General features: G+C 38.4%; 1 protein-coding gene across 2 annotated transcripts; it reads left to right on the top strand.

Annotated features, from left to right (window-relative positions):
- The first annotated feature begins 987 nt into the window (after positions 1–987).
- On the top strand, positions 988–10,500 carry tap1 (transporter 1, ATP-binding cassette, sub-family B (MDR/TAP)). Of its 2 annotated transcripts, none has more exons than XM_004568539.3 (13): positions 988–1,102; positions 1,885–2,217; positions 3,086–3,314; positions 3,976–4,090; positions 4,443–4,573; positions 4,756–4,961; positions 5,096–5,293; positions 5,967–6,095; positions 6,170–6,364; positions 6,438–6,611; positions 8,279–8,438; positions 8,540–8,676; positions 8,760–10,500. In XM_004568539.3, the coding sequence occupies exons 2-13, from the start codon at positions 1,897–1,899 to the stop codon at positions 8,979–8,981; spliced, it is 2,217 nt and encodes a 738-aa protein (XP_004568596.1). In that variant the 5' UTR covers positions 988–1,102; positions 1,885–1,896; the 3' UTR covers positions 8,982–10,500. The 2 variants fall into 2 exon arrangements, with proteins under 2 accessions (XP_004568596.1, XP_004568595.1); XM_004568538.3 differs by lacking the exon at positions 988–1,102 and adding an exon at positions 1,192–1,346.
- The last annotated feature ends 416 nt before the right edge of the window (positions 10,501–10,916 follow it).

Genomic DNA, 10,916 nt, shown 5'->3' with positions numbered 1-10,916 from the left:
TTTAGTAAAGCATTCTACTTTTGAACAGATTACTGTGGATTTAATTAACAGTTATGATTACTAGGTACTAAAAACGCTTCATTTTCTCCAAAGTTAACCTCAGTGAACTGCAGTATAAACATGCTGCATACATTTTAAAGAAATCATTATCCCAAAAGTGCTGCTGCAGTAGAAATTTCGAAAATATTTCCCGACATAGAAACTAGAATACAGTGAAAACACAAAAAGGGATATTGTATTGGCTGAATCCAGTTTGAATTAGTTTAGAATTCTACATTTTAAACTTAAAACTTTTAAACTAAAAGTTTTTTAATGCAATAAAGGACTATAAATCTGTCGTTTTTTAAGTGCTGAAGTGTAAGAAATTGACCAAAGATGTATTTTATTGCTTTTTATTTTTTTCAAAATAAACAGCAAAGCAAACACATGCTTTGTGGTTTACAGGGGTTTACAAAGAGGGTTCCTAAAATAGTAGGAACACTTTTAGCGTTGCTTTTTCCAGCCATCAAACCGGAAAGAAGGGAAAGGAAGGAAACTGTCAGGGAGTTCAAAGTTTCTGTTGGGGGTTTCAGTGTCCAAGACCAGGCAAGAGACAACATGTGACCGTCAGGCAGGCAAATCAGGCAACAAATAAGCAGCCGCAAGGCAGGATGAAAAGAGGAATACCTCAGAGGAGGTTCATGTGGCTATTATTGGATGGGTTTACACTCAATGTAAACCAGTAAAGATAATTAAACAATATATATCAAAACTACATCACAAAACAATATACATAGCTATTTAGTCTACTATTGCTTCTGGGACCAGAATGCATGAATGAATGAATGAATGAAGAAATATATGAAAGTATAAAGATATATATCCAAGCGATTTATGTAATTACTGTGATTCTAGCTGTTGTTCATTTAAAACGAGTAAAAAGCTCATGCAATTGTACCTCCTCGCCACATGGGGTCGCTGTTGGACTGATTTTCATATCAGGCACATCCTATCAACTTTGCAGTGTTGGTGGCAGCAGGCACTCCACACACTGAAGTTATTCTTCAAAAACAAGTTTTCTGAGTAGTAATGTTGAAATAAAAACGTCACGGTTTAAATAAAGGTAAGTTTTGTTTGTCGTTGGTCTTCGGTAGGAGGACGTATGTGGGACTTTCCATTCCAAAAGCTCTATAAATAGTTAGTTTCGGTTTCAGTTTTGCCAGTCAGTGGTTATCGGTTCGTGACTGAACAGGCTGCCGGTTTGTAGATATTAAATTAACGTTATTTACTTGGTCTGAGGTTATATTCGAGTTTTTCAAAGGTTTGGGACGTTCGTCGAAGCAAATAGGTCGTGTCAAGGAAACCGAGTAAGTAGGTTGGATTTAAGGGTAATTATAACAGTTGCTATCCCCTGTAAACTCATGTAGTATACGCTATCAATGCTGTTTATGATAGTAGGTGTCAACATTTGCCATAATTGTTTGTGTTTGTGTGTGATGTTTGGTTTATTCACGGAGCCATTTCAAAGAAATCATCAGGGCAGCAGAAAATGAAAGTAAATGCAATCGGCAGCAAAGTGAAAGTAAATAGGGACCATTGTCCTTAAAGGGCATTCAAAATGTAGGCCTGGTGTTTGATGTTTGATCATGTTTGATCCGTCAGTCCCATCCACCCAACACTTATAGACGTAATGTCACTCTTCCAGGGGGAAAAGGAAATACTCTAGTGTACAAAGACTAGTGCATGGTGCGTTATAGCGTTAATATATGAGTATAAGCTGAAAAAGTTGCTTTAAAAAAAGTTTGCCCACTGGTGACACATAGATCATTCTTATTTTATGTTTTTGCATGTTTGCATATTTTGCTGATATTAATACTCAGCTGTCTCTGTCATTTGTTTTTGCAGAGTGTGTGCGTAATGCAGAAGATGAGCTACTTTTTCCCGGTGCTTTGCGTGTGCCTGGATGTGTGTGTGGTGCACACCATCCGCCTGGCCCAACTCTCGCCTCTCCTACTCTCTCATCCATTCATCACCCTATGGGTAGGAGCCCTGACCAGAGCCTCCCTCCTTGCCTTCCTGGCCTTCACCTACCCTGGAAGCCTACCATGGACTAAAAGCTTCGAGGGGATCCAGAGCTTAGGGGTCCTTTGCTTCCACTTCCCAGTGTACGCTACTCTTCTCTGGGTGCTGGGGCAGTCCACCATGGAGGAACTGTGGGGGTGGCACTCTTGGGAGAGGGTGAGTGTATGTGTTTTGTTGCCTACCATGCTACAATATGTGCAACCTTGGTGAGCAGCAAGAAGGAAAATATGAATTCATTACCTAATGCACTTTGAGGGGACATATCTCAATAAGAAATGTGCTTTTCTTTACGTGCAATAGCTATCTGTGAACTGCAGGATTCTTACCAGCTACTTTGAAGTGTAAAATGCATCACACAAATCTTATGATAAGAGTTGAAGTTTATTGTTCTATATCAGTAACTTCTCCTGCAGCAGAAAGTTGTAAAAGTGCCAGTTAAAACTGCAGTATCAGTAAGAACAGTCAAATATATTAGATAATGAAAATATCAGGAGCATTTAGCTGAAATAAGAAGTATGAATACAAGTATTTGTTAATGTATCTATAATCTACATTTTTTATACTATTTTTACTTGGAATCTTTTTAAACTGTGTTACTGCTATTTGTGGCCACCTCCTTTACCACTGTTATTGCCACCCTGGAGGTCTTCAGTTCTTCTTCTTTTGTTTCATGACAGAAACCACTTAACAACTTTGTGATTGCTGCCAGCATGGATGGGATGCATAAATTGTTGCTTTCATGTCTTAAGTCTGATCAGCAGACAAAACACACATTTACACATTAATATAATGAAAAAGTGAATAATTTTTTTCTCTATATGTGTTTATTAGATTTCTAGTAGTAGATCTCTCAGATAATTGAACAGTTTCCAGTGTAATTGAACTTTTTTTGAGCAGAAAATAAAAATAATGCATAAAACATACTCAGCCTGGAACAAGATCTGAGACCAAAACCAATTTATTTCATCTAAGCTAACTAAACACACGTGTAATGGTTATATTAAACCTGTCCTTTGTCCTGCAGGTGTTACAGGGTTATATCGTGACACTAGTGGCCTGGCTCTACTGGAGTCGGTATGTGTCATCTCTTTTGATCTCCTGGGGCCAGTACATTTCATCTTTTATTAAGAGGACACCATCTCAGAAGCCAAAAGAGGAGACTGGGGCCTCTCTGAAGAGACTGATGGGATACATGCAGCCCTTTTTCTGGCGCTTTGTTGCTGTGCTGATACTTGTCTTTCTCTCGTCTTATGGTATGTGAAATAACACCTTTGAAGTGGGGTCTGTTGCGCTTCTTTCATTCCATCGTATTTATAGTATTACAATTGTGTATTCTCATAGTAAACATCATCAGAGTGGCAAATAATGAGGTTAGCATACGTGAAAGTAAACCCTGTATGCAGAATGTCATGCTTCAGACTCGGTTTCAGATAGTTTTTTAAAGAGAGGGAGAAGGGTGATAAATGTGCCCGTTCCAGACAGTGAATTACCTAGAGGGTTGCATTAAGGCCCAGTATAAGATAAATAAGGATTATTGTGAACTTTGAATCATGTGTGGAGTCCAAGAATACAAATCTGGAGCCTAAAGCGTAATACGCCTCTTTTCGTTTAAATTAAAGCATGCATGTCCTTCTTGCCACTACAGTGTTTTGAAATTATATCCTGTAGTTATCATTGTGTTCGTGTCATTGTCCTCATGCTGTTAATTTAAGTATAGGAAAAAAGGTCTTGTTTTCTGCAGCACTAGCTGCATATCTGTAATAATGCCAGCAACATGAAACTGTAATTGTAGGCAATTGTAATTGTAATTGAAATGTAATCACAGTCCACTGACGCTGCTGAATGTAAAAGTTAACCTGGCAGTTGGGCTTTGCCAAAGATCAGTATGGTGATAATGTTAACACCTGCTTTCAGGTGAGATGGCTATTCCTCAGTACACTGGACGCATGGCTGACTGGATCATGAATGAAGAAGCACCTGACGCCTTCACAGAGGCCATTACAATCATGACACTAATGACCATTGCCAGGTAATACAACCTTTGTCTTCTTTGGTTATTAAAGTTGGTTTTTAAAAGGTTCTCTCCGTTTACTAACGCAGAACAATTTAATTAGAATAAATAAAAAACATGTGATCTGTTTGCTAAAAATTTCAGGGATTTTTTTTAATACTCAGAAATGAACTGAAAGAGTGTTGTGAGGATGGTCAGCGTTAACCTAGGATGCTTTTTACACCCGAGCTCCTGCTCCAACCCATGTAGTGTAGTTTCAGTCACTTCTGAGGATATGTGTACAACAGAAGCTTAACAAAAGCTTAAAGATATGGCTGTAATAATATTTTATGTACTTTTAGTGTAACTCTTCCTCTGCTTTATGTCTCAGTGCTGTGCTCGAGTTTATATGTGACCTCACGTACAATATCACCATGAGCCGCATACACACCTCGGTGCAGGGAGTCGTCTTCCAGGCCGTGCTGAAACAGGAGATCGCTTTCTTTGATGCCACTTCAACAGGTAAATTATGTACAAACTGTATACAAGATTAATGTTTCATTAATTAATAACTAAAACCCTAAAAGCCAATCTCAGTTTCCTCTTAAAAAGTTTTGTGAACTTGTTACAAATAATCCAGAAAAAAGAAGTATATATACACTTAAAATGCGATCCCTTTAAGAAGACTCATGCTGTACTGTTAGGTGAACTGGTGTCACGGATTACCACTGATACCAACAGCGTGAGTGAAGCTCTGAGCGAGGAGCTGAGTCTTCTGATGTGGTACACGGCTCGTTTCGGCTTCCTCTTGTTCTACATGGTGAGCCAGTCATGGAAAATGACGCTGCTCACATGCATGGGGCTGCCCATCATCTGGGTCATACCCAAGCTCACCGGACGCTTCCACCAGGTGATGTGAAAAATTTAGCTTTAATTACTTGTTGATCAAATCTCCTCTGATCAGTTACAATAGTGACAAATCAATAAAATATGTCTTGTTTTACTGAATCAAACTGTGTAGTTTAATTTTTCATTATATTTCAGACTATTGCTGTGCAAGTTCAAGAGTCACTGGCAAAGGCTAACCAGGTGGCCACAGAGACCTTCTCAAACATGAAGACAGTGAGGAGTTTTGCCAATGAGGACGGTGAGACAGAGAAGTACAGACTGCGCCTGGAGGACACTTACGCCCTTAATAAAAAGGAGGCAGCTGCCTATGCGGCTTCTACCTGGGCTAACAGTGTGAGTTGAACACTGATCTATGCTACAGAGTATTTGCAGTTTTTGTTTAGCCTGACTTGTGTGAATATGTGGCAGTGGGAGTGTCTAAAGGCAGCTAACAAGACATTTAAACACCTTTTATTTGTTGTTTTTATAGCTAGAAATTGTAACTGAGATAAATACACAAGGTGAAATCTGATTATAAATTTCAAAGAGGATCTATTGTGCTTTTCGGTGCATGCGAAAACATAAATGCAATCAGATCTGACCTTTAACCTGCCTACTCCTGCTCCTGCTGTTGTGCTGTAAGTTCAGACCTCTGGTGGTGTCTTTGTTGACAGAGGATGTTAAGCAGTGCATTTCTCGCACCTATGAATATATATAGGCCTTGTTATTAAGAGGCCAAACCCATCATTATATCACACAATAAGCAGTTAAGGAGTGTAGCAGATACCAAACATTTGTCCAGCTGCAATCTTTGGTGCTTATTATATTCTCTTGTTTCAAAGGGAAGTGCATAAAGGGCTCTAACTTTAAATCACACAAAGCAAATTTCAATAAATCTAAAAGAGGGTACACCAAGGTGGTACACTGTAAATGTAGACTTCAGCATCACGGTCAATTACTCATTAATACTTAATGTAACTCATTTTACAGTTGATCACTCTGTAAGCTGTTGTTCTTGTTTCTCCAGATGACTACCCTAGCTTTGAAGGTATGCATTCTGTACTACGGGGGCACACTTGTGACCAGGGGGGCCGTCAGCAGTGGAGATCTTGTGTCGTTTGTCCTTTATGAGCTGCAGTTTGCCTCTGCTGTTGAGGTGAGCCATCGACCAAGAAGAAGCATAAATGGATGCTCACTTTTTCCTCTTATTCATGACTACTTCTCTTTCAGGCTGTCATGCGATATTACCCACAAGTGAAGAAAGCAATTGGAGCCTCTGAGAAGATCTTTGAATATTTGGATAGAAAACCTCAAGTACCCCCAGATGGTACTTTGGCCCCTGAAAATCTTCAAGGACACATTCAATTCAAAAATGTTACATTTTCATATAATGGAAAATTAAATGAAGAAAATCTCGTCCTTAAGGTATGTACTAATTTGTCCTGTGCATGTTTTACTTCAAGTTAAAGCATTCCTTAAAATATACCTCTTTCACCAGAATATATCTCTGGAGGTAAAGCCAGGCCAAATCACTGCCCTCGTGGGTCTTAATAGATCAGGGAAGTCCACCTGCGTGAAGCTGCTGGAGAGGTTTTACCAGCCTATAGGAGGGGAGATTCTCCTGGATGGCAAACCACTGAAAAGCTACAAAGACCAGTACCTACATGACAAGGTTTGTGAATATCAGATATTTAATTCCATTTGTGTTTTTATTTATAATCTTTGTGCTTAACGGTGCCATGGGAAACACTCAACGCAAACATTTCTTTGGTTTGTTTACAAGAAAATTCCAGAATGCACCTTTAAAGCTGCATTAAGTGGGGTCTTTTTTTGGCCACTGGGGGAAAAACTGCTTATAAAGCTAAATTATAAGCTGTTAAGCTGTTGCTCTAAAATTATTAAGTGTGATGCAAGTTCTGCATGCAGTATTTTCAGAAGATCGATTTAATGCCTAAACATTTCTTCTTTAAAAAGATGAAAGGTCAATAACATCATATTTTAGCTTTAAAAGACCTGATCACAGTGGAAAAACAACAGTAAACACTTTTAGCCTGTTGGGACCCACTGAGGATAGTTTTCAGGGCCATATGTTTCTGTATATTATTTTTTTTTATGTTTTTTACTGGGATCAAATTTTACTATATCTTTTTTAGAAGAAATAAATGCAGAGGTATTATTGTTTTGCATTTTCTAACTAGTATTTCTCTTCATGTTATTTTTTTCAATTTAGTTTAATCTCATTTAAAGCCAGATTTACTAATACTTTGTGCCAATTGGTTTAAAATAAAGTGCTGTTGGTATTTACAAAGCGACTGCGAGTAAGAGGTAAGAACTGAGTTTGTGACTGACCCTGTTCTGTATGTCTTTCTGGGAGTCCCCTACTGAAGGAGCAAAACATAGGGAGAAAATCTTTTTAATCAAGCACGTAAAGTTATCTTTTTTTGTGCTTGATATTTAAATGAACTGACTGCATCCAAATTTAGAAAACAACACAACTTTTGTACATCGCTCAGAAAAAGTAACTACTCCTACGAATACTGTTTTACTATTTGGGGACTGCGTTCACACGCTATTTTGCCCAGTTTAGTATATCTGGCCCTTAGTTCCCAGAGTGGATTTTTAATATAAATATAATTACAATTAAAATTGACCAGTTTCATTGCTAGGTTTTTGTTATTATGAAAGTAACTGACTCGCAGTCACAGGGACACCAACCGTCCCAGTAACTGTATGCATCAAACCCTCATCAGACTCACTGTTAGGACAAGTTTGACCAAAGGCTAAAACAAAATACATTTCCTGTATATTTTCCTTTTTTTTCAAGTGTCTAAAATTATTTCAGTTCTTTCCTTTTTATATAAGTGTATTTTATTTATTTTTTTAATTTCAGCTAAGTATTTTCTACACCTAGTTTTAGTTTAGTTTTAGCTAACAGTAAACTTCAGCTGGGAACAAAGACATCATCAACATCAACCTCTGTGGCTATTCGCACCTAGGGGTTTATCAAGTCCTCATGCCACAAATTTAACTCCTAAACTGAAGTTAAAGATACTAAATAAATCCTGTGAATTCTGTATAAAATGGAAATGGAATGAAATTAGCCCCTGAGCTTCAGCTAATGATGACAGGGAAGCATTTTCACAGATTACTAAACGTTTTTCCTCCAAATTCCTGTTTAAATTCACTCCTTTGTCATCTGTCTTATCTTGTTATAAGGATACTTATTTGTGCTTTTTCTTAGCTTTAATCTGCAGCTGATTTCTTTGAAGGCCCTGCTTAGAGTCTGCTGTGAATATTACACAGTCACTAATATCCTGTCTTCGTTCTGTTTGCTCACAGATTGCTGTGGTGAGCCAGGAATGTGTGCTGTTTGCTCGCTCTGTTCGAGAGAACATCAAATATGGCTACGAGCATGCCTCTGATGAGGAAATGCATAGGGCTGCAAATCTGGCCAGCGCCCACAAATTCATCATGGAACTGCCGAATAAATATGACACAGGTTCGACCCAGAATCTCAGCGTTTAACGGCACCACAACATTTCATATTTTCTAAGGCCCTACCTAAGCAAAAGTTTGTTGGTACATCCCTCTGTTTCATAGATGCCGGGGAGAAGGGTGGCCAGGTGTCTGGAGGCCAAAAGCAGCGTATTGCTATTGCTCGAGCTTTAATCAGACGTCCTAAAGTCCTGATTCTGGACAATGCCACAAGTGATTTGGACACAGAGAACGAATATCAAGTAGGAAATTCTTCATCTTTAGTGATTTTGCATATTTCTTAAAGCTGTTTTTCCTTTAAAACCATAATAATTGTGCTCTACAGGTCCACCAGGCGTTGACGGATCAAGCAAAAGACTGCTCCGTGCTGTTGATATCCAACAAGATGAGTGTTGTTGAGAAGGCCAGTCACATAATTGTCATCGATAGAGGGATGGTGAAGGAAGAGGGCAACCACGAGGAGCTGATGAATAACAAAGGCCTTTATGCTGGCCTGGTGGAAAAGCAAAATAAGAGCTGTTTCCGAAATGAGGAAGAATTGAATTGAGATGCAGTGAGAAGTGTGAGCAGCACTCCAGGAACAGACTTGCTGGTTTTAAGACTTAGATCTGATTTATGCTTCAGCGGGAAATCTACACCTTAACCTGTGATGTAGCCATAAACCCCTGCTAACCCTGCAACCTAACCCGACATGCACCTCCAGTGAAATGTAACTACACATTGGGTGGATGCAACCCGAAGTTACTGTGATTGGCTTGTTCAGCATCATCGATTCCTCCTGTATATTTTGAGTGCTAGTTTTTCGCAGCAGTTTTTAAAGTTACGAGTGAAAGAATAACAGTGGTCACTTCAGTATAAGGAATAATAATCATAGCATCAATGTAAGGATTCACAAATGTCAGCAAACTCCTGGAGTGCTGAAACTGTCAGAATAGACATGAGAGAATGAGTACAAAGAAGTGAAAAACGGGAAGGACAAATATGTCTGACTGCGAAAAAAAACTGACCACTACAAATAGCAGCGACCCAGAAGAGAAAAAAGTCCCCAAATTACATTTTATATCTATCAGCTGGCACCACATATGAAACATCAGGACTTGACCACACAGTAATTAACACATAATGCACCAGCAAAGGCATAAATGCCGGCAATGACGTTTAACCCACTTAAGCAGGTTATGTGTGGGCTCTACAAAGATTCCCCGCAGAAGTCTAAACCAGGCCTAAAAGATGCAAAACTCAGGCTACATTTATATTGTAAATATTTTTTTTGCAGTGAGACCACCCCTTGTATTACAAAGGTTTGCTGGAGTTTACCCAGTAAGACTGTTGCACCTTAAAGTCCTTGAAGCTGTTATCTACCTACTCAGCAGTCCCTGAGAGTTGCATCGTGTCCCAAAGATGCAACCAGCAGACCGGTCCAGATAAAAATCCTCCGTCATAATAAAATAATGCATTTTCAATCAAGAAATCTAAATGAGTAAAGCAACTATAAACAATAATGTCTAGTTTTTGGTTAAAAAAAAAACATCAAATTTTCAAACAAAAAAAATCTGTATTATAAACCTTCAAGCCATGATTGATTTGCAGCTTTCCCTCCAATGCTGTGATACATCCAGACATACAGTTTTAAAAGAAAAGGCACAGTACCATAAGCAGTTTAGCAAAATCAGTGGTAGTGGGTAGATTAATGTTTCTTTATTATTGTCACATCACCCAAACCCACATCCCTCTGGTGAGCTTTTATATCCCTTTGGGTGTGATTGAGAGAGCTCATGGTCACCCACTCTTTTGCTTCATACACTTTGCTTCATACACTGTAGATGTAGAGATCAAGCAGCTAGATTCACTTTACTTTATATTGCACTATTTAAAACTGTGTTTCTAAATGTTCTGGATGGGTTTATGTGTGTTTGTTTATTTTTCTGTACTTTTCCCTTTATGGATGATTCTTTACGACTCAATGTTCAAACTTGTTTGCTTCCACAGAAAAATATTTACACAAATCATGACTTGCTCCATTGTTTTTAATATTCAACTTTTCATTAGTAAATCTTTTAAACAGAGCTGTTCTGTGGTGCGTGTGATTTATTAATGTAAAAAAAAAAAATTCTCATAAAGATGTTTTCTTTGTAATAGCGTTAAGTTGTTGCGGAAGGTTCTGGGTGCTTATGCTTTCCGCTTTTGTTGTATGGTAAAACGTCACAATAAATTATTACTGTTAAATAACATGTGGATTCAAGTAAGTGTTAATAAAGCAAAAGTAGGTTTTGCATTTTAAATTCCTCAAAGTTGCCACCTCTTGCTTTGTTAACAGCTTTACATACTCTTTCTGTATACAGCATTCTTAACACTCTTGTAGAAGTTCCCTCATAAGCCGAGCACAACTTGTTGGCTGCTTTTCAACTATTCCCAAATTAACTCAACTGGATTTAAGTCGTGACTGTGGTCTTAATGTCCCCTGTGCCTCACAGTGAGGGCC

The sequence above is a fragment of the Maylandia zebra genome, linkage group LG11 (assembly GCF_041146795.1).
Source record: "Maylandia zebra isolate NMK-2024a linkage group LG11, Mzebra_GT3a, whole genome shotgun sequence".
Lineage (NCBI taxonomy): Eukaryota > Metazoa > Chordata > Actinopteri > Cichliformes > Cichlidae > Maylandia > Maylandia zebra.
The sequence above is the reverse complement of the archived record's forward strand: the minus strand, read 5'-3'. Positions and strand labels throughout refer to the sequence as shown.